Source organism: Taudactylus pleione, unplaced genomic scaffold (assembly GCF_031769625.1).
Source record: "Taudactylus pleione unplaced genomic scaffold, aTauple2 ptg001339l, whole genome shotgun sequence".
NCBI classification, from domain to species: Eukaryota; Metazoa; Chordata; class Amphibia; order Anura; family Myobatrachidae; genus Taudactylus; species Taudactylus pleione.
Window position 1 is genome coordinate 3,327,747 of NW_028285739.1, and position 20,663 is coordinate 3,348,409.

General features: G+C 45.8%; 1 protein-coding gene across 1 annotated transcript in view; it reads right to left on the bottom strand.

Moving 5' to 3' along the window:
* Positions 1–8,114: 8,114 nt before the first annotated feature.
* The window catches only part of UBA6 (ubiquitin like modifier activating enzyme 6), a gene marked incomplete at its 5' end in the record, with an annotated part of 72,308 nt that continues 59,759 nt past the window's right edge, over positions 8,115–20,663 (bottom strand). The window contains 3 exons of the mRNA XM_088463306.1: positions 8,115–9,789; positions 10,537–10,631; positions 17,161–17,248. Coding sequence (XP_088319432.1) covers positions 9,654–9,789; positions 10,537–10,631; positions 17,161–17,248 — 319 coding nt within the window. The remainder of the gene's footprint in view (positions 9,790–10,536; positions 10,632–17,160; positions 17,249–20,663) is intronic.

Consider the following 20,663-nt stretch of genomic DNA (forward strand, 5'->3'; position numbering starts at 1 on the left):
AATCTGCTGGTGTCCACCTGCCCTGGAACAAGTGTGGACCCGTCACTGCTTCCCAGCCACGGATACTGGCGTCCGTCGTCAGAAGGACCTTGTCCGCAATCCCAAAGGGGGTGCCCCTTGTTTAGGTGAGCTTTCCGCAGCCACCAGGCCAGAGAGAGACAAACCGCCGGGGAAAGCACTATTGACTTTATCCTATGGGGCAACCCATCCCATCCGGAGAGGATCAATTTTTTCTAGAGGTTTAGAGTGATACTGGGTACTCTCCACCATGTCGAACAATGACACCCTGGAACCCAGGAACCACAATGCCGAGTGAATATACACTCGGCGACTCTGCAAGCAACTGCGTACCTTTGCCTGTAATGCAGAGATCTTTTCCTCAATCACAAAGATCCTCAGATGTTGGGATATGGAGCATCCTCTGTGAGGAATCAGAGAGGACCATTTCCAGTTTATCAGTCAGCCGTAACGTAGCAACACAGATATTGTCCGTTGCAGATGGCACTGAAGTATCTCTGGAGACCCTGGTAAAAACAGGAGGTCACCCGGATAGGGTAACAAGCAGACCCCCTGCATCCGCAGCTGGGCTGCCATAACTGCCATGACCCTGGTAAACCGTGAGGCGCGGAGGCCAGACCAAGGGGCAATGCCAGAAACTGGAAATGCTTATCGACCACTGCAAACCTGAGGAAAACACTGGTGTGCTAAGAAAATAGGGATATTCAGGTAGTCACCCTGAATATATCCAACTACACCACAAAATTCCCAGGCTCCATTGAATGATGGAATGCAGGGTCCCCCTCCTGAACCGAGGAACCCTTAAGAATTTGTTGAAGGATTCGAGGTTGAGGATGTCCTGGTAAGACCCATTGGGTTTCTGTACCAGAAAGAGGATGGAGTAATACTCCGTTCCCCTTTGGGGCAACGGAATAGGTACTATAACTCCTGCCTGGAGCATAGAGTGTAACACACTAAAAAATTATAGGGCCTTGTCTTGAATTGACAGAAGACCTGTAACGAAAAACCGGCTGGAACCCTTTACCGGGAGGAGAGGACATACCTTCAAGAAAATACTTCTTACCCCAGTGTCCGTGATGGTCAGACACCAGCACTGGGCGAACTGGAGAAGCCAGCCTCCAACTCTGGGGTCCCCCGAGAGGAGGCCCGTCCCGTGAGGCGGAAGGCTTATAGTCCAACTTGGGAGTAGGACGTCTTGTACTCCAAGCCTGTTCTTATGGCTGAGCAGATTTCCTGGCTACTGACTGTCTTGGAAAGCTGTATTTTAGACTTACCCTGGCCTCACAGGGCCGAAAAGACGAAGCCCCAGACCCCGATGGGACTGTAGCCAATGGCAGACACGCAGACGTAGCTGCTGCCTGCGGGGCCACAATTGTGTCCAGATGATGGCCAAACAGGACCTGTCCCATAAAAGGCAAAGCATTCCAAATGGAATCTGCGTCCGCTTTCCAAGAGCGCAACCACAGGGAGCGGCGAGCCGCTACTGCTGCCGAGCCACTACTGCTGCCGAGGAGATTCTGGAAAGGAGCAGGCTATATGTAAGACTGTCTCATTATGAATGTGGCTAAGTCTCTGAGAATTTGCCACTATCCACCTGCTCTGCTGGAGAGTCAGTGTGCAGAGATCCAGTTACCTACCCAGCGCTCCATGGCTCTGGCCCCCAGCACACGGCCATAGCCGGCTTGGACACCCCTCCAGCAAGGGAATAATTGGATTTTAGATATATTTGCACCTTGTAATCTGTAACCTCCTTCAAGGAGGACCTGGAGGGCATGGGCAACGTAGCACTCCTCACTAGGCGTGTAACATGAGAATCTACCCGTAAAGGTAACTCCCATTTGGAAAAGTAATTATCCGCAAAGGGGTATGCAAAAGGTCAACTGTTTTTGAGGCTGGAACCGCTCACCCGGATTTTCCACGCCTCCTCTAAATGATCCACCTGACCAGATAGAGGAATTACAGTGGCAACAAAAGGCATATTTGGATTTAGCCACGGGGGATATGTAATAACCAAAGCCGCACGGACTGCCCGTATAAGGCCAGGTATATAGACTTTAGACCCAGACTACGCCTCCTCTGCACTAAGGGGCTCGTGTCTGAAAAAGTCAATAATGTCACAGTTATCAGACGTCATGTCCTTATTATCCTTAGCCGTCGAGACCCGAAAGGCCATTCAGAAGGCCGAAATGGTGACTCTCCCTGTAAAACGTCCATCAGGTGCTATACCATTTGGACAATAAATTCACCCACACAGGCTCCTGCAAGACCTGGGGGGGCAAAAAACAGGATACACTGGGGTACCATCAACTGCCCAGGGACCCCTGCATGTGATGAAACCACCACTCACTGCGATAACCCCTATGAGGAAACACAGGGAGCGTTGCCCACAAGGGCTGTAAGCATCTTAGCCAGCCGAGGGCTGTGACAGAAATGGGGCGTGATATATAATAAAACATGCCCTCCATAAACCCTCAGCGTCTACATATCCCTCCGCTAACTGCACATTATATCAGTACATTATAGCTGGAAGAGGATATCCTCGTTCACTTTCCAACATGAGGAGCGTGAACGGAGCGTATGTGACTTCCCACACAGAAAAACCACGTTTACTGTGAGGTAATAAACACCCTGCAACACCGCACCACAAGGGCTGTAGCAGAAGAACAACAGGGATAGGAAAATGGCTGACAGTCAGAAATGAAAGTACAGGCAAACAGCGCTAGCATTTAAGTCACATACAATGCAAAGATAACATCCTGCATTACAAGCACTGCGATCAACTACACAGACCAGAGCCTGTTAGGAAACAGTGCTGCATACACTGACCTTAATTGAAGGAGAGGTATGCGGGGGACCCGGACCGCAATGGCACCTGTATCAGCTTCCAGCAGCGTTTGCCATCCCCAGCACATGCAGGGAGAAAATGGCCACCGAGGAGCAGAGAGGAGGCGATCCCGGGGGACGAGCGCTGACACAGCCCGCTGTGGAATGGCACTGTGCAGCGGGGGAGACGCCGGCTGTGAGACAGGGAAGGCGTTCTCCCATGGCCTGCTATTAACCCCTGGGATGCCACGCTGTACCGCACATGCTGCAGTCCGCTGTCCCTGGTGGTCTAGTGGAAGGGGCAGGATCAGTACCTGGCCCCACGCGCAGCCGGTCCCCAGGGAGCCCCCTGCCTGGGGACCAAAGGACTGTGTTACCGGCGGGTGCCCACCGCGGGACCCCGCCACTTACCTTGTCCCCCGTACATCCGGCCACAGTCCAGGTAGCCGGTGGTAACCGCTAGCAGTGACCCAAGCTACCTACCAGCATCCCCGGATCGGTATCGGCGTTCTGGTACCGGCGGGGTGTAGGAGCAACAGCATGGACGTCAGTACTGACTGTCCATGCTGTAAGGCTCATCTTGTGTAGCCACAGCTGCACTCTGAAGAAATCTTCTGGGGCTATTACAGCCCCCTCTGTGAATGTGATCCGACCTCTGGCCGGACACCCACGAAACTGAATTGCCTTGGGGATGGGGTATAGGAGAGGGACCCTGGTGCATCCTGGGAGGCTGAAAATTTAACTCTGTGGTGTCCGTGCCTGACGTCATCACCTATACACCCAAGGTATCCTGTGGATACCCTATGGACCCTGAAGAAGAAAGTGGGTGTTTTAAAACATTTGACCAGTAGTGCAGAGGTTCCCAAACTCGGTCCTAAAGGCACCCTAACAGTTCATGCTCAACCATGAATATCTCTAAAACCGACCACAGGTGACTTAATTAGTAACTCAGTCAATTTGATTTAAACACCTAAAGGCCCCCACACATGGTGCGATTTTTTAAACGATTTGTCAGTTTTCGACCAATTGGAACGACAAATCATTTAAAAAGGTCCATGTGTGGCCATGATAACGTTGCTGATGCGCATCCCCGCTGTCACTGATCATGGTCGCTGATCAATTGAACCTGCAGAAAGATATCAACCTATCTTTCACACTTTGGCACAGTTTCGTGTGTGTGCACGATGAATGATGCGATGGATGATTTGTCATCACTGATCCTGGCCACTCCCCTCCACTATTTTTAAATGTTCCAGCAGATGCATCGTGAAGTTGTTTGCTGCCAAACTATATATATCGTTAACGATTTGCAGTAGTTAACGATCCATCTATATCATTTGTATAATCGTTCCATGTGTAGGCACAATATCGTTTGTCCGGGAGTGTTCAGGAGCTCGAGGGAAATCGCAAATGAGATTGGATCTTTTGCAAATCGTACAGTGTGTGAGGGCCTTAAAACCTGAACTGCTGGGGTGCCTTGAGGAGTACGTTTGGAAACCTCTGCAGTAGCGCCTATCTATCACAAGAGGGATTAGCTTGTGTCCAAAAAGACACTAGTCATGTTGCTTCTGCAAAACAATAGTGAAATTAACATGGTCTTTAGTCCAAACTTTTGCCAAATTTTAGAAGTACAATGCAGCTAAACACAACAACTTTAGACATGAGGTGTGGCATACTGTCCACCATACTAGAATATTACATTAAATCTTTTTCTCTTAATCATTTAGGGGACACCACTGTGTCCACTTTTTTTTTTTTTTCAAAGGAGATGCATTTTCTCTCTGAATTTCTTCTCTGATTTTGTCATGCATGACGTGGTTAGAAAAATGACAGCGTGTCCAGCAAGATTCTTATTTTTTCCACTTTACTCTTGCTGCTCATTTTTAGAGTTCGTGCCATGAATGGTCAGTAAAGGATAACTTTAAATGAGATAAAATACACAAATTTTACTTATAACCTTAAAGTGTTAACCTAATGGTCTAATGCCAGTCTACACTCTTCTATTCACTTGGCCTGCTATAATAATATGTGGTCATTCCACTACTGTACCTCCTCATAAACCTTCCAGAAAGGACTAATGGAGGATAGGACCATTAGTGTGAGCAGGGGACCCAAATGTATGTAAAAGGATTGTTTCTTCATTTTATCTAATCAATCTCCATACCATTTAGTAATTAGAAGATCGCTTCTAATGCATTACTTACAAAGATTCCTGCGTGACTTTAAAGCAATGTAGACCTACAAAAGATGTATCATAGTTGTTAATGATTACACTCACTGGGGGTCAATCCTATTAGCCGCGATGATCTCGCTGGCGCGAGTCATCAGGGAAATGGCAAAATTCAGCAAATTCGGGCACGGATTGGGCCACGAAGGGTGCGCCGTTGCCGGTGTTTTAACTCTGTTGGAATGGCAACTCGCACATAATTGGAATGAGCCCATAGGTTCCTCTAAAAGCAGACAGCAGAATGGTGAGTGGTTCTCCACTTGTCGTAGAACTGCTCATGCCAGCAGCAAATGCTAGAACTTCTAGATCCATAATAGCTGGAGAGCAAGAGACTTCTTACTAAATTGATTACTGGCAACCACAATTGGGAGTTTATTTTAATAGTGGTCCGCGCTACAGGAGTGTGATTCTAATTCTAGCTGCTAACGCACAAAGAAACAGTGAGGTATCCCGACCTCGTAGAGAGCTGGATAAAATAGAGGTAAGTGCGAGCGCTCTGGATTAGAATTATGGATAGGATTGACCAATGTTATTTATGATAGCAAGAGGTCTAGTTCATGGGCATATGTAAGATAAATGGGGAGGGGGGCAATGGGGGAGCGATGAAATATAAGAGTCCAGGTGTGAACCACCGTGTAGACTGTAGGTAGGGTGTTCACTTAAAACATCAGTTCAGTCACTGTGTGGTCCCAAAAAAGATTATATAATAAATACACCTAGGTCAGCAATAACTTGTGGCAGTATGTTCTTATAATACCATCCGTTGATCTTTCTATGTACAGTTATTAATGGTAGGTAGTATATGAAAGCAGTTCCCTTTTGTCCACTGGTATAATTATCGGTCTCCCGGCTCGCCTCCTCAAACGTTACCCATATGCAAAGAAAGGGAGAACCGGAGCATCAGGAGCAGGCAGGCAAGAGTGATGTAAGATATAGTATGTAGGTAAAGACTTACCCAGGTTCTGCCTCAGTTCTGCTGGTTCACCTGTAGTCCTTGCTCGACGGTCCAGTGTGTGTGGGTATGGGGGTAGCTGTCAGTCCGGCTGGACCATATATACACTATTCATGGACTCAAGGGAGTGAGATTTAAAGTTGTGAAGGTTCAAGGTTAAAAAGGGGACAGTACAGCGACCCACCTTAACCTTGAACCTTCACACTACCAGTGAATGTGTATCTTGTTATTTTATATTACCTATTCCACCTGTACCACAAGGAGCTATTTGCATGTGGACAGGCAATAAATAACTTTAAATCTCACTCCCTTGAGTCCATGAATAGTGTATATATGGTCCAGCCGGACTGACAGCTACCCCCATACCCACACACACTGGACCGTCGAGCAAGGACTACAGGTGAACCAGCAGAACTGAGGCAGAACCTGGGTAAGTCTTTACCTACATACTATATCTTACATCAGTTCTGCTGGTTCACCTGTAGTCCTTGCTCGACGGTCCAGTGTGTGTGGGTATGGGGGTAGCTGTCAGTCCGGCTGGACCATATATACACTATTCATGGACTCAAGGGAGTGAGATTTAAAGTTGTGAAGGTTCAAGGTTAAAAAGGGGACAGTACAGCGACCCACCTTAACCTTGAACCTTCACACTACCAGTGAATGTTTATCTTGTTATTTTATATTACCTATTCCACCTGTACCACAAGGAGCTATTTGCATGTAGACAGGCAATAAATAACTTTAAATCTCACTCCCTTGAGTCCATGAATAGTGTATATATGGTCCAGCCGGACTGACAGCTACCCCCATACCCACACACACTGGACCGTCGAGCAAGGACTACAGGTGAACCAGCAGAACTGAGGCAGAACCTGGGTAAGTCTTTACCTACATACTATATCTTACATCACTCTTGCCTGCCTGCTCCTGATGCTCCGGTTCTCCCTTTCTTTGCATATGGGTAACGTTTGAGGAGGCGAGTCGGGAGACCGATAATTATACCAGTGGACAAAAGGGAACTGCTTTCATATACCACCTACCATTAATAACTGTACATAGAAAGATCAATGGATGGTATTATAAGAACATACTGCCACAAGTTATTGCTGACAATTGGGAGTTTGCATTGTATATTAACAATCAACATTGGTTTCTGTATTATGAAACTGGTACCAGAATGGGGAATTCTACTGTGTAAAATCACAAGAATTGGGGTTTTTCTTTTATATATTACTTCTTTCTTCTAGTAGATGAGACTGGTGTGCTGTATATTTGATGCGTTTTTACCATTGTGTATTGATTTTTTTCTATGCTAAAGTATAGATGCTTTATACATTTACTTATTTCTGCGATATGGTATGTTTATACTGCGTAGGTCATCGCTGTTTTGTCTCTCAAATAAAATATTTTTATAAAAAAAAAAAAAAGTCATAAGAAGTGGGATATTGCTAGCAGGTACTGTTATGGCAGGGATATTCAACATGCAGCCCTCCAGCTGTAGTGGAACTACACATCCCAGCATGTCCTGCCACAGTGTTTCTATTAGGGCATGCTAAAACTGTGACAGGGCATGCTGGGATGTCTATTTGCATACAGCTGGAGGGCCGCCTGTTGAATTGTATACTAGCTACTAGAATTGTGCACTTGCAACCAGAAATTGTCTGCTTTGCAAACATAGTAGCTGACTACAATAAGTCTGCATTTATTTTAAGCCATGTTTTCACTAATACTTTAAGTGCACAGTACTGCTTCTCTTGCTTTGTATGGTGGGTTTGATTGTCAGTGTGTTTGGGGGAGGGGGGACCCTGCATAAAACTACAGCTGTATGCAAATATAGATGCCCACCTGTCCTAGTGTGTAACATAGTTCATATGAAGCAGATTATGATGTGTATTAAATTATCTAGGCTGCAATACCAGTTTAATGCAGGAATACAGGTTCAAATGAACAGTGGGAGTCTCACATACAAAGTTACCATTTTCTCTTATATAAGCATTTCTAGGGAGCTCATGTTACCCAACCACGGAACAAGCCACAGAAAAACAAAAATGTTAATAAAGACAGTTTTGCAAGAACTACTCAGAACACGTGAAAAAATATTAACTGCTCTTTTATTCAAATATGGACTATCGTAGTTATACTATGTACTGAAAAAGGCAGTCTTTCAACCAAAATATTACATCTTTAAAACACTTTATAGCTGCAGACTTGTCATAGTTGCAATGGCCTTGCTTGCATATGGCAATGAACGCCCCTGAGCATAAAGGAAACATAATACAAAGAACAACACAACTCATTTGATAGCCTGGCTCATTTATCTGCTTTCCATGCTGAACCCCTGGACTATTCCAGTAGTGAAATATTTTATTAAATTCAAGTTATGGGTGAAACAGCATGTAATACCACAGCGATCCCAATTAACTAGTTAAAAAGAAGGTAGGGGTAGTATTTAAATATTAGATAATAAGAGATACCATGTCAACTGCCATTTTTTTTCCTCGATTAGGAACAAAGTGTTAATTTCCAGTTGCTTAAAGATTCCCTTTGCATATTCCTTTAGAATAATTCTGAGTAGGTTTGGTAAAACTATTTATGCTTTACAGCTGCGACAGGATGTTGTTGAGGTCATCCCCAACCTACCAGGTTCAAAGTATGTCCATATGTATATTATGAAATGTTTCTGGTCTGTTTACTTACTCACAAGTTCAAAAACAGTTTACAGTAGTTGTAGGTGACGTAAAACTTATATAAAACTAAAGATCCAATCGTGCCCATACCAGCCATGGAGCTAGATTACCTAACTGATGGGTCATTGTTTTACTACTGGCAAAATGTGTGCGTCATCAATGCATGTATAATTTATATAGAACAAACACAAACATAAGTCAAAAGACATTGATAAAACAAGATAAAAGGGTGTGTGTTTTTAGCATGAACATACATTACTGGCAAACGTACTTTACACCACTTATTTCATCACATCTTAAAATACTAAGGCATTTCATAGGTCAGTGACGTGTAATACCCTTATAATGTACAGTAGAAGTTACATTATCCAATCTATAATACACTGTGTTCTATTGTATGTAACATTCCCTCCAAGTTAACCAAATCAAAAACAAGAGCAAGGGGAGAATTATTACATACAAGGAACTACAGTACATATTACGCAGATAGTTGCTTGCTTCCATATCACATACACACATACAAAGCTCGAAGATATCATGTGCACACTTACTGCAAGGCACACAGACTTATTATTATTTAATAATATTCTAGCAGAATCAACCTTTATCATGTCAGGATAGGAGGTACAGTACAACAAGTTGAAGTCAAAATATTTTTTTGTCCCCACCATCCTGCTTACTGTTTTTTTTGTTGCTGTTTTTTAAAATGCATTAATTTTTTGGGGTTATAGCACAGAATATTGCATCTAAAGATTCTGTTTTCCAGCCCACTGGGAACAAAGAGAAGCATACAAGAAAGCATGGGGAAACACTATATACTCCGTTTCTGTTCTGCAAATATTAGTGCAAATCACTACTTTCACTTGATCCTCTTATTTAAGGCTTCACCCTGTTGTGAAAAGTAGTACCAACACATACACATAGGATGACACCAGCCATTGTGCTGCTAATTGTTCTCCTGGCTGAAGTAATATCTCACAGGAGGTCCGGGCAAGTCTTCATCTTCATCTGTTTCTGGTGCAAAAGACACAGTCAGGTCGACATATTTTTTATCGGCTCCTGGCTTCACAAGCTTGTGCATTCTAGAGATGAAATAGAAGGAAAATGACAGATCTTCTTTATTTAACATAGTAGTCAGAGTTATATTGAGTTTTGCAGAGTGTAGTAGAAAAATACTAAGCCTTTGTTTTGTTTCCTTGGAAAGAAGTGCACAAGGAAACAGTAGTAACTAAAGGAGTTCTTGCCTTGTTCGATACCCAACTATTGAAATATATAATCCATTTAATGAAGAATTCCCCTTACCTATACTCGCTGCCATGGCTAATTATATGGAGCTGCGACATGTAAAGCAAACCCAGATTCCACATGGATCCTCTCAAAGTAAAGACTTCCCAGTTATTCAACTTGAGCAAAAAAAGTCAATTTAAACAATTAACATTCTAGCTCTCCTCCCTCCTTAATAATAAAAAGCAGCCTCTGTTGCAGCTGTGAAAAGTAGAATTGCTTTGGACGTCCAACTTGGGCGCCATCTGGTCAGTTTGGAGATAATACAAACACACCAGGATATGTCATAGTCTTGGAGAAAGGATTACCCAACATTATATTCTTTACCATGCCCATCATACTCTAATTACACTGGATGGATTCACTCCTGGGACCACAACTGACTGTGTGCACTGCTACCTTCACTTCATCCCACCATAACCTGGGCATGAATTGCTGGATTCGTTTTTTTCACTGCTTGTGTATTCACTAGTAGCAGTACATAAAGAAAAGAAAAATACATACAATTATATAAAGGAAAGCTGAACTGGACACCACTAACTTACGTAAGTTTCAATCTCTTTGCATGGCCCGGCATAACTGGGACGTATAGCATTTTGACACCTTGCACAACCATTGTTGGTTCTATCCCATACTGTTCCTGTAATAATTAATGTAGAAATGTATTTTCAGTCATGTTAAATGCAAATACAGTAACTGTTCCCACACCATGAGTGACGATATCTAGCATTGTATCCTCACTTGCTTACCTGTCAATAAGACCACAGAAAATCATTGTAAAGTTATACTGAAACGGATTTAATTGTGAGCACCAAACATCCTCTTTTCTCTAACATGCTTCTGGAGGACAGTGTTATACAATGGGGAGGTTCCACAGATTCCCCTAAAGGGGGGTATCCACTAGACGATAAAGTTGAACGATTGAACGATAATGATAAAATCGTTCGATAATCGTTCAAACATCGTTTGAACATCGTTTGCAAATCGTGCAGTAATTGTTTCTAACGATGTACGATGCGCGCTCCCGCTGGTCGTTTGATCGTCTCCTCCATCGACTGAACATGCAGGTCAATTTCACTTGATTGCTTACAAATCGTTTACACATCGTTTACACATCGTTCATGCTGAACGATCAAACGATGAACCACTGTCTGCCCACTATAGCTGAAAGCTCTCAATCACAGATTAAAACAACATAGTTTATTGTTAGATCTTTTGCAAATCGTTTGCAAATCTTTTGCAAATCCTTTGCAAATCCTTTGCAAATTGTTCAGAGTGGAAGATCATATTTCAAGGGAAACTTCAAGGGAAAATCGTTAAGAGGTTGGACAGGGAAAAAATCGTCTAGTGGATGCCCCCCATAAGTGAGGGAACGCTCTGCTATGGTTGTTCGCAAAACTTCATCCCAAAACTGGTGTCATTGACTACAAAAACATTAAACTGGTAGTACTTTCCAAATGTATGAACAAATGACTAGGTGGCTGCATTACACCAAGGAACAGAGGCCCTGATTCAGAGCTGGACGCTCTGACAGAGCGCTCGCTCTGAATCAGGGCCGTCCCTGCTCCTTTTTGGAGCGGCCTCCTGGCCGCTCGCATAGCTGTGGGTGACCACCCACAGCTATAGCGAGCGGCCAAAATGATGGTCGCGATGGTCAAGACCATCGCGACCATTGGGCTTGCGACGAGACCCTGTGGTAGGGTCTCGCTGCCGCAAGCCCAGGAGTGCTTTTGGCTCTATCAGAGCCAAAAGCACTCCCACTGACATCACTAGTGGCCGCTCGCATAGCTGTGGGTGACCACCCACAGCTATAGCGAGCAGCCAAAATGATGGTCGCAATGGTCAAGACCAACACGACCATTGGGCTTGCGACGAGACCCTGTTGTAGGGTCTAGTGATGTCAGTGGGGCCGGCCCCAGACGGTAGGCGTTCCCATGGGAACGCCTCCGTCTGGGCAGCAACGCCCCCGGCACGCCCCCCAAAGGGGGCGTGCTGTCAATCAACATAGACAGCACGCCCCCTTTGGTGCGAGACCCATAGCGACGGCTTGGCCGTCGCTATTCGGGTCTCGAGCATGCGCACGACGGAGCTCCCTTCGTCGTGCGCATGCGCACTAGGGCACCATCGACCCGCTTGCAAGCGCTCAGCGCTCCCGAGCGTGTCAGAATCAGGCCCAGTGTTGCAATGCTCAAAAAGTGCTCACTGATCTAGTAGAGTGATGCACAAGTCTATCAGTATTATGGGACCTTCCAAAAATAGGATTTTGGTACTTACCAGTAAAATCCCTTTCTCAGATTCCAACAGGTGACACTCGAGATCAATATACTGGGGTATAGACGGGTGGATGAATGGAGCTGGCACTTTTTAGTTTATATGTGTGAGTGACTCCTCCCCCTCTGCTTTTGCTGGCAGACAGAAAAACCTATGGTGAAAAACCAGTGTGGAGGGAGTGCTGCAAATTATATCTGGTACCCCAGATTGCGAATCCAAACTGATGAACTGGTTTGAAACCAAGCATCCTTGAATCGCAAAAGGCGAGCTCCCACGTTGGAGTCTCCGAGGTGGGCCTGGAGCCCGTCATGCGGATGGTTTTTCAGCAGGCTTTGGATCATCCTCTGCCCCTACCTGGGCCTGGGAAACAGAGGAGGCACCGCATGAACAACATCAAAAGGAATGAGGAGCCCAAAAGGAACGAAAAGAAAGACCGGCTTGAGGGCGACGCGGCACAGGGGCAGTAGAGGGCAAAAGGTAGACTTACCACCTGTAGCCTAGGAGATCCATTAGTCCAATTCAGGTACAAAAAGGACATCCCTAGTAAAAGGCCTTTCACAGCTTTCTTGGAGTCAGCATCCGCTTGCCAGGATCGCAGCCATAGAGCCCTGTGAGCAGCAATAGCCGACGCAGAGATCCTGGATCTGACCTGACCTATGTCCTTAGACGCCTCACCAAGGTATACAGCAGACTCACAAATGTGTTCGGCTAGAATGATGAGTTCGGATCTAGACACTCCCGCTTCAAGCCCACTTACCAACCCCTCCGCCCATCTTACCACAGCTTTGTTGATCCAAGAGCCAACCAAAGCAGGACGAAGCAACACTCCTGCCGCAGAGTATATGGATTTTAAGGAGGATTCCAACTTATGGTCAAAACTTTCCTTAAGGGCTGCAGCAGCAGGAACAGGTAACGTGGTCTTTTTGGAGTCGAGAGACCGACGAATTTACTGGAGGAGCTTCCCATTTTTCAGTGCATGACTTTGGAAACAGGTAAACGGACAAAAACCACTTGGGCATCAGAATTTTGTGTCAGGATGCTGCCAAGCTGTAGATAATTGTGCATTTAATTCCTGTGAAGTAGGGAAGAAAACGGAAGACCTCTGTTTTGTTCCAAATAAAGATGCATCAGGAGATACCATGACTTCATTGTTCGGGACTTTCAAGACATGTTGGACCTCCAGGATAAGGGGCCTCCCACTCCCTGGACGCCCGGAATCAGAAGTCACTGTCTGAAAAAGTGTGCAACTCACCTTCCTCTTCCTGCAATAGAGGCTCTGCGTCAGAGTCATCCAACTGAAGGATCGCCGGGAGAAGCCTCTTCCTTGAAGGTTGAGCGGATGCACTGACCCTAGAAGAAGAGGGAGGAGGACCCATGTGTTGAGCCAAACCCTCAACAGAACGGGCTAAGTCTCTCACCCAGCCTGGCTCTTTATCTTAGGCTGAAACAGGGGGCCGGTTCCCAGAAGATTCCCTATCTCTGCATGCAGCAGCCATTTCTGTGGATAGGTCAGCCACTTCCCCAACCAAATTAGATATCCAAGGTGGCGCAGAGGCTGAATCTGAGGAGAACCCTCCAACAACGGTTGCCCCGGTATGACAAGCATCACATAGAGCCATTCCATCAGCACTTGCCGGAGATAGCTTTGAATTACACTTAGAGCAAGCAAAAACCTTTTGAGATGCTTTTGCAGCTGTCCCTCTGCCTGTCATGATGTAGTGGACACACACACACAAAGGAAGAGAGGAGCTGGTTACAGCTGGAGAGGTCCCTAATGTATAAAAACCCCTTCAATCAACAGCCCAAAGGACACCCCAGTGTACTCACAATCTGAACAGGGAGTGTTGGAGTGATCCTGCCACAGCCTCTTACAAGATGCTGTTAGCAACAGGCTGCCATCTCTCCTATAATAAGCGCCTGATATCTTGCAAGAGAAAGCTGAGGGGCTGTTCTGCCCCCCGCCATAGAAAGCCAATTAATGTGCAGCCTTGGCGTCTGACACACTGCCGAGGCAGGCTGTGGAGGCTCCGCCCCCTTGAACTGCCGCCTGGACTCATTCCCTGCTGGCTGCAGTATCTTGCTTCCCCTCAGTAGCTTACTCCAGGCACTCCCCCTACTGGCTGAGCTAAGTGCTGTTACAATAATTACCGCAGCTAACAGCGAACACCCCCGTCCACGTGTTGTCTGCTGCAGCGGTGTGACAACGCTGTATGTATACTGAGCTCTCCGCAGAACAGCAGCAGCCCGAAAGGAGAGGAGGGGAGGGGGGGAAAGGTAGAAAAAACTATATTCTTCTCTCAGTCTCCTGATAATCAAAAGGAGAGGTATACCTACCTGCTGCTCGCAACAGAATGTGGTTTTTTTAAGGTGGCATGGACACCACCTCTATAATAGACTGTACATGTTCCTTCCCTGAGCTAGTGTCTGGGTGCCTGGGACCCGGACACTCACTCTAGAATAGTGGTGGCGGGTCCCCCTGAAGCGTCCATGTAGCAGGCTGACAAATGCAGCTCACTGTCAGCCTGTCCTCAATGCTTGTGGGAAGCTATAAAAATAAAATAAAATGAAAATAAAAATCCCTCGGGCACAATTCTTAAACTGCTGCTTCTGGGGGATAGAGGGGGAGGAGTCACTTTCAATTTAAAGTGCCAGTTCCACTCATCCACCCGTCTATACCCCAGTGTATTGATCTCCAGTGTCCCCTGGTGGATGAGGGAGAAACATACACTTGCAAGATTGTGTCAATAATCCACCTGGCCACCAACAGCTAGGTCACTGGCCAACATAGCTTGTGTACATCACAGAGCTCTAGAAGACTTTGTTTTATGGAAAGTAGCAGATTTATCCACATAGATCAGAAGAGCTTGTTCAATGTCAAAAAGACCAAGAGAATAACCCTGTTTAAGGCCACATTTGGCCCAGAGCATTAAACACAATCCCTTGGTTCAGATGAAAACAGGAAGTAACCTATGGCTGAAAAGTTACAGTAAGCAGGACTGTCCTATGGGGATCTACAAGATAGGGCTGCTAACTCAGAGACCCAGCAGATAAAAATGCCAGCAAGAGTGATGTGCTGCAGGTAAAAAAAATAAAGATCCATCGAATCCAGTGGTTGAAAAGGTAGTTTACGTAATGTTGAAAGGACCAAACTGATATCCCATGGGAATACTGGGGGGTTCATAAGGATATTGGGCATCCCTGAAAAAAAAAAATTTACTTCAGGGATAGCTGCCAACTTATGCTGGAAACCTGCACTTTCAGGGAGGTCAGCCTCAAACCACTGTCCAAGCTATCCTTCAGCAAAAACAACAGGCAAGCTAGCTTGAACGAGGCTGTTTATACCGGCCTCCTTTTCTACCAGGAGATGTAAATCTTACAAAAACGATGGTAAGTTTTGAAATATGCTGGTTTCCAGGCCTTAACCATGGTCTGCATTACTTAGGGGGTCTATATACTAAGCTGTTTTAGCAGATAAAGAGAACGGAGATAAGGTATCAGCCAATCAGCACCTAACTACCATGTCACTGGCTGTGTTTGAAAAATGACAGTTAGGAGCTGATTGGCTGGTACCTTATCGCTGTTCTCTTTATCTCCTAACACAGCTTAGTAAATAGACCCCTGTATCTGAAAATCCAGAACTCAGCTGCCATGCTATCAAATCCAGCCATGCTAAGTCCTGATGGAAAAGCACACCCAGACTTAGGAGATATGGTTGAACAATCAGTATCCAAGGTGGATCTGCCCCCCAAGCTGAGGAAGTTATACGCATACCATGACAGTTTTGGCCAATCTAGGGCCACTAGAACAAATGGAACCCACTCTCTGCTTTGCCCTTTTTCAGCACATGAAGCATTGCAATCAGTGAAAAGATGTACACTATGTGATGTTGCCGAAGGACCATCCCACAGAGTAGCACCTTGTGGTTCTGTCGAGAGGCTACTACTGGCAGACTCCAGAGAACTACAATTTAGACAAACATACCTAGATGAAGAGTACACTCGGCAGAATGAATTGTGTGACTGCTTTGGAAATCAGCTTTAATGTTTTCCACCTCAGGGATGAATACTTAAGCTACAGTATAACCGACACATTCTTTTCCACCAAGCGAAAGATCTTTGCTGCTTCTGTCATTGCCATGGAGATGTGGGTCTCTCCTTGATGGTTGATATATGACGTGTTCGTGGCACTGTTCGTTTGGATCCAAAGGGACCACCCACCAAGCATCCTGAAACATGTTCCAACATCTCTATAGTCAGCTGCAAATGGTCATGGAGATGTGTCCTCATTTACCTAGCCTCATTATGCCATGCAGTGCACGACACCTGGCGCGAGTGAGCCGCCAGATCCCATGCAACTCTGCATGCGCTTTATATTTTTGCCTGAAAATACATCTTAGTTGTGAACAGATACAGCAAACCGCTTCATGAGACTGCAATTATTAATTTGATATGCAACACTTGTATATCTGTGTGCGACAATCTGTACACAACGCACTTTGGTGTGGAATAAAAGCTGTGGGCACTGCATCGTAGCATTTCGTATACAGATTCAGATGCACACAGATACACAAGTGTTGCACATCAAATTAATCAGTGCTGTCCCGTGAAGCGGCTTGTTGCATCCACTTGCGACAGAGACAGTTTCTGGTGAAAGAGACACTCAGCGCGAGCAAAGTCAGCCGGGATCTGGCACACCGAGAATGGCTGTTTGGCGTGACTGGTACAGATGTATCCTCATACACTATGGCTGCAGTGTCCGCCAGAAGGATGTTAGAGAAAACTACTAATGCAGTTTTCAATGCAAATATTCCTTGTAAGGTTACACAACTGCAAGTAAATATTAAAATAAAAGAAATAAGCACATAGGCAATGTTTCTCAAATAAATTAGAGATCCTTACTCTGACAGCATTAATAAAGTCCAACAGTGTAAAGTCTCCCTTGCCATAGATTGTCCATCTGTCCCAGATTGTAAATGAAATGCCATTCCTGTAAGGTGGAAAACAAATAGATAAGATGCTTCGTAACAAGTGAGGTCATAGTCATTAATGAACAGCTCCTTCATCTTTCTATTACTGCTGTTGCCACTTTTTAAACATGAAAATTGGATACAAATCATATCTAAAGTAACCCAAGGCAAAGTGTAACTATAGCCATTAATGCTCATGGAAGCATTGGGGCACAGCAGCAGAGAGAACCCAGATAAAGTTGTGCTTTTAATGTGTGCTCAGTCTTTCATTCATTCATTCATTCATTTTATAGCTACTGAAGAGAAGGGAATGCCTCTATGGTACAGAAAGTCACGTTTGTAAATTGATGAATCCTGAAAGTAAATGTTATATTGCAGTGTTGTGTATTAAAGCTGATTTTGTTAACTAATTTGTGGTGGAATATTTTCTACAAAGCTTCACCTCTGCCCTAATGCATTGTAACAGGTAACAGTATTTGGATCTCCCCTTCCCACACACCCTGCATGTGCTGTGGGAAATAACCCATCTATGATCAATACACCATGCCTGTGTGTTTATATGAATATACTGTAGTTATTCTTGATATGCATAGTACACAAATGAGCAAATCAGCACAAACAAGCAATCTCGGGGAAATTTGTTAAGGTAGCAGTAGGATGTATATATTCCAAAAACTGGACACTATCCTGCTGGAGCTATACTCAGCTTATTGGGGGTACCATACCCTGGAGCTCCAAGTGCTGGAAGCAGTTTAAGTTGGAGATTTAAAGATTAAATCTTCCACACAAACTTTGTGGTGCCTTGAGAGGGTGCTAAGATGCTCCCCTCATCCATGCAGTGCATGGACAGTTGGGGAAACACACCCCAGGCCACAGGAAAAAGCTCCATGACAGGTGTGTGACTACAGTCACTACCTTTAAGTGGTTTACTGTGCTTCGGCTGAACAATAAACATAGTTATTATGTTTACATGAGATTGATAGATGACAGTAGGAGTGGTCTGTAACAGTAAGTTACTGTTGGTACGAGGAATTGACAACACATCTGTAAACCAACCCCTTGGCAGGGAGGCAGAGTAAGCCCATCTTGTCACAATAAGTAAACAATACAGTGATATGTACAATCAAAATATTTAACTATGAAAGTCCTCACATAATGGTTTCATATTGCCATTACCACAGAACACTATTCATAGGATCAATATATACCTGAATAATAATTGTGTGCTTCAGTTAGGAGCAGCAGTACTTTTCCTGTATCTAAAATAGGATTTTTGGTCAACTCACCGTTGAATCCTTCTCTCTTAAGTAGGTTGGGGAATACTGGACCATGGGATTGTAGGTTGGGGCTGGAGCTGGCACTTAATAAAACGTAGCTTTGAATTTTAAGCTCCTCCCCCCTGCAATCCCAGAATTCCAGTACTTCTTTAAATGAGTTCGGAGAGGAGTAGCAGGAACCCCGTGAAACTGTTTAGAACAACCAACCAAACCAGTAGTCCTGCAGCCGGAGGGAGAGCGAGAGAGGGAGAGAGATGCCTTGGGAGAAACGTGGTTGTGCTGAGGAAGTCCACTGTCCCACTACCATCATGACCACCACAGAGACGGAACAATGGTTTCCGCCCCGGAAATACTACGGTATCACTGCCTTGCACTTTTGCCCGCCGGAAGACGCACCTATGCCCCGAGTCATTGTCCGACCGGCCAGCGAGGACAGACAGGGACCTTTAAAACGATGGCTTGGAGCTTGAGCCCATCGAACAGCCGAGCTGTTACGGATGGTGACCCAAGGCCCCAGAGCCGAAAAACAACTTCACGGCCCAGGAGACTGGGCCCAGTGATGGGTGCTGCTGTATAGAATGGGAACTGAGACGAGATTGGAGAATTACACACTGGAACTCTCGGAAGTAGAACCAGGTGTACTGAATGATCTCCAAGTGGAGACCATCTTGCCCAACAACTATGGGCGAGGTACCGACCGAACTGTTGAGACCAAAGTCGGTAGGATCCCAGCACTGTCCGCCGCAAGACAACACCACTGGAGAGGTGTCGAAGGCCACCCCAGAACTGAAGGCGCAGACACGGAAGACTTCGCCAAGTCGGAATGCAGCCCTGATCTGAAAGTACTTGAAACAGGCGTAACTCTGAAGCAGAGGTATCCTACACAAGCTCCAAAGAGGGCCAATTGAGATACCTGCTGTGTCCACTTAGTACGGCAGCACCAACCGTGTTGTGTCGCAACCACACGGAGCCAGGGCTCCAGCGAACGTTAGGGTCGAGAATAGACAAGGAACAGAGTCAAGTACCCACTGAGGAAGTAGGATGACCTGCGTCAAACGGAATCCGAAAACACACATTCCAGGCATTTAGCGAGGAGATCTTGGCTTCCATGCTGTGGATCCCGGATCGGAGAGAGTTCATGCGAACTGAAATACCCACCCCCTGGTGCTCAAGGCACGATGAGACAAGAGCGTCTGGAATTAGCCAGTTGGCCTGAGAACTAGGAAGGAGATAGAAGCCCAGTTTCCGTACCTGCGTCGGAACAGGAGCAAAACATGCCAGCTGAGGTAAGTGAGATGAGAGCTCGGCCCAATTGTGAAAAAAAACAATAAGACACGGTGTGATGGCGAACCTCCGATGTCCCAGATGGAACCATAGCAAAAAATGCCAACCACCCAGCTGGCTAAAGACGTCACCAATCGGTCGCAGAACCAGAGCAACCGCCCTACCATGTGCAAGCGCACTGGTGAGAGAGAGAGAGAAAAAGAGAGAGAGAGAGAGACACACACTCCGATAGGGCCTAGGCTTCCTTGGAGCATTGTCCCAATAACTGAGTGTGTTACTAGAAATTCTGCCTCCGGAAAACTAACCCCTGCTGCGGAAGAAGCGGCTTGAGTCAGACTAACTGTACAAGGATGCACCACCCTGAAAGAAAAGCGAAAACTTGGCAATATGGACCCCACCATTGCGGACGGCCACCAACAGTCCTTACCAAACAGTTTTAATAGTGTAAGGAACAATCTGGCAAAGAACGTGTATGCGAAGAATAGAGCCAAAGGGCCGCAGCTGACAACATGGAAGCTGCTTGTGCCCAGTCTTGCCTGGCCTCCCACACAATGCTTGCCTCACATGTTCTGCCAACGCAGAAGGGTATCCCAGGGCGAATCACTGTGAAGCCCCACTACGAAGTCGGCAGCAGTAGTGACCATAGCTCACGCTACCCATGTCAGGGCTCGCCAAGGCCAGATAACGACCCCAGAAACTATCAAACTAGACCGGAGATCACTCTCCAAGGTCTAGCTCCCCACCGGATGCTGATGCCCGGCCAGGAAGGGGCGAGTGGTGGTCTAAACGGCTACTGCAGCGACCATCGTGGGAGGTTTATTCCCTTGGATACTCAATCCGCTGGAAGCAACTGAGTGAGGGAAAGTAATTACTT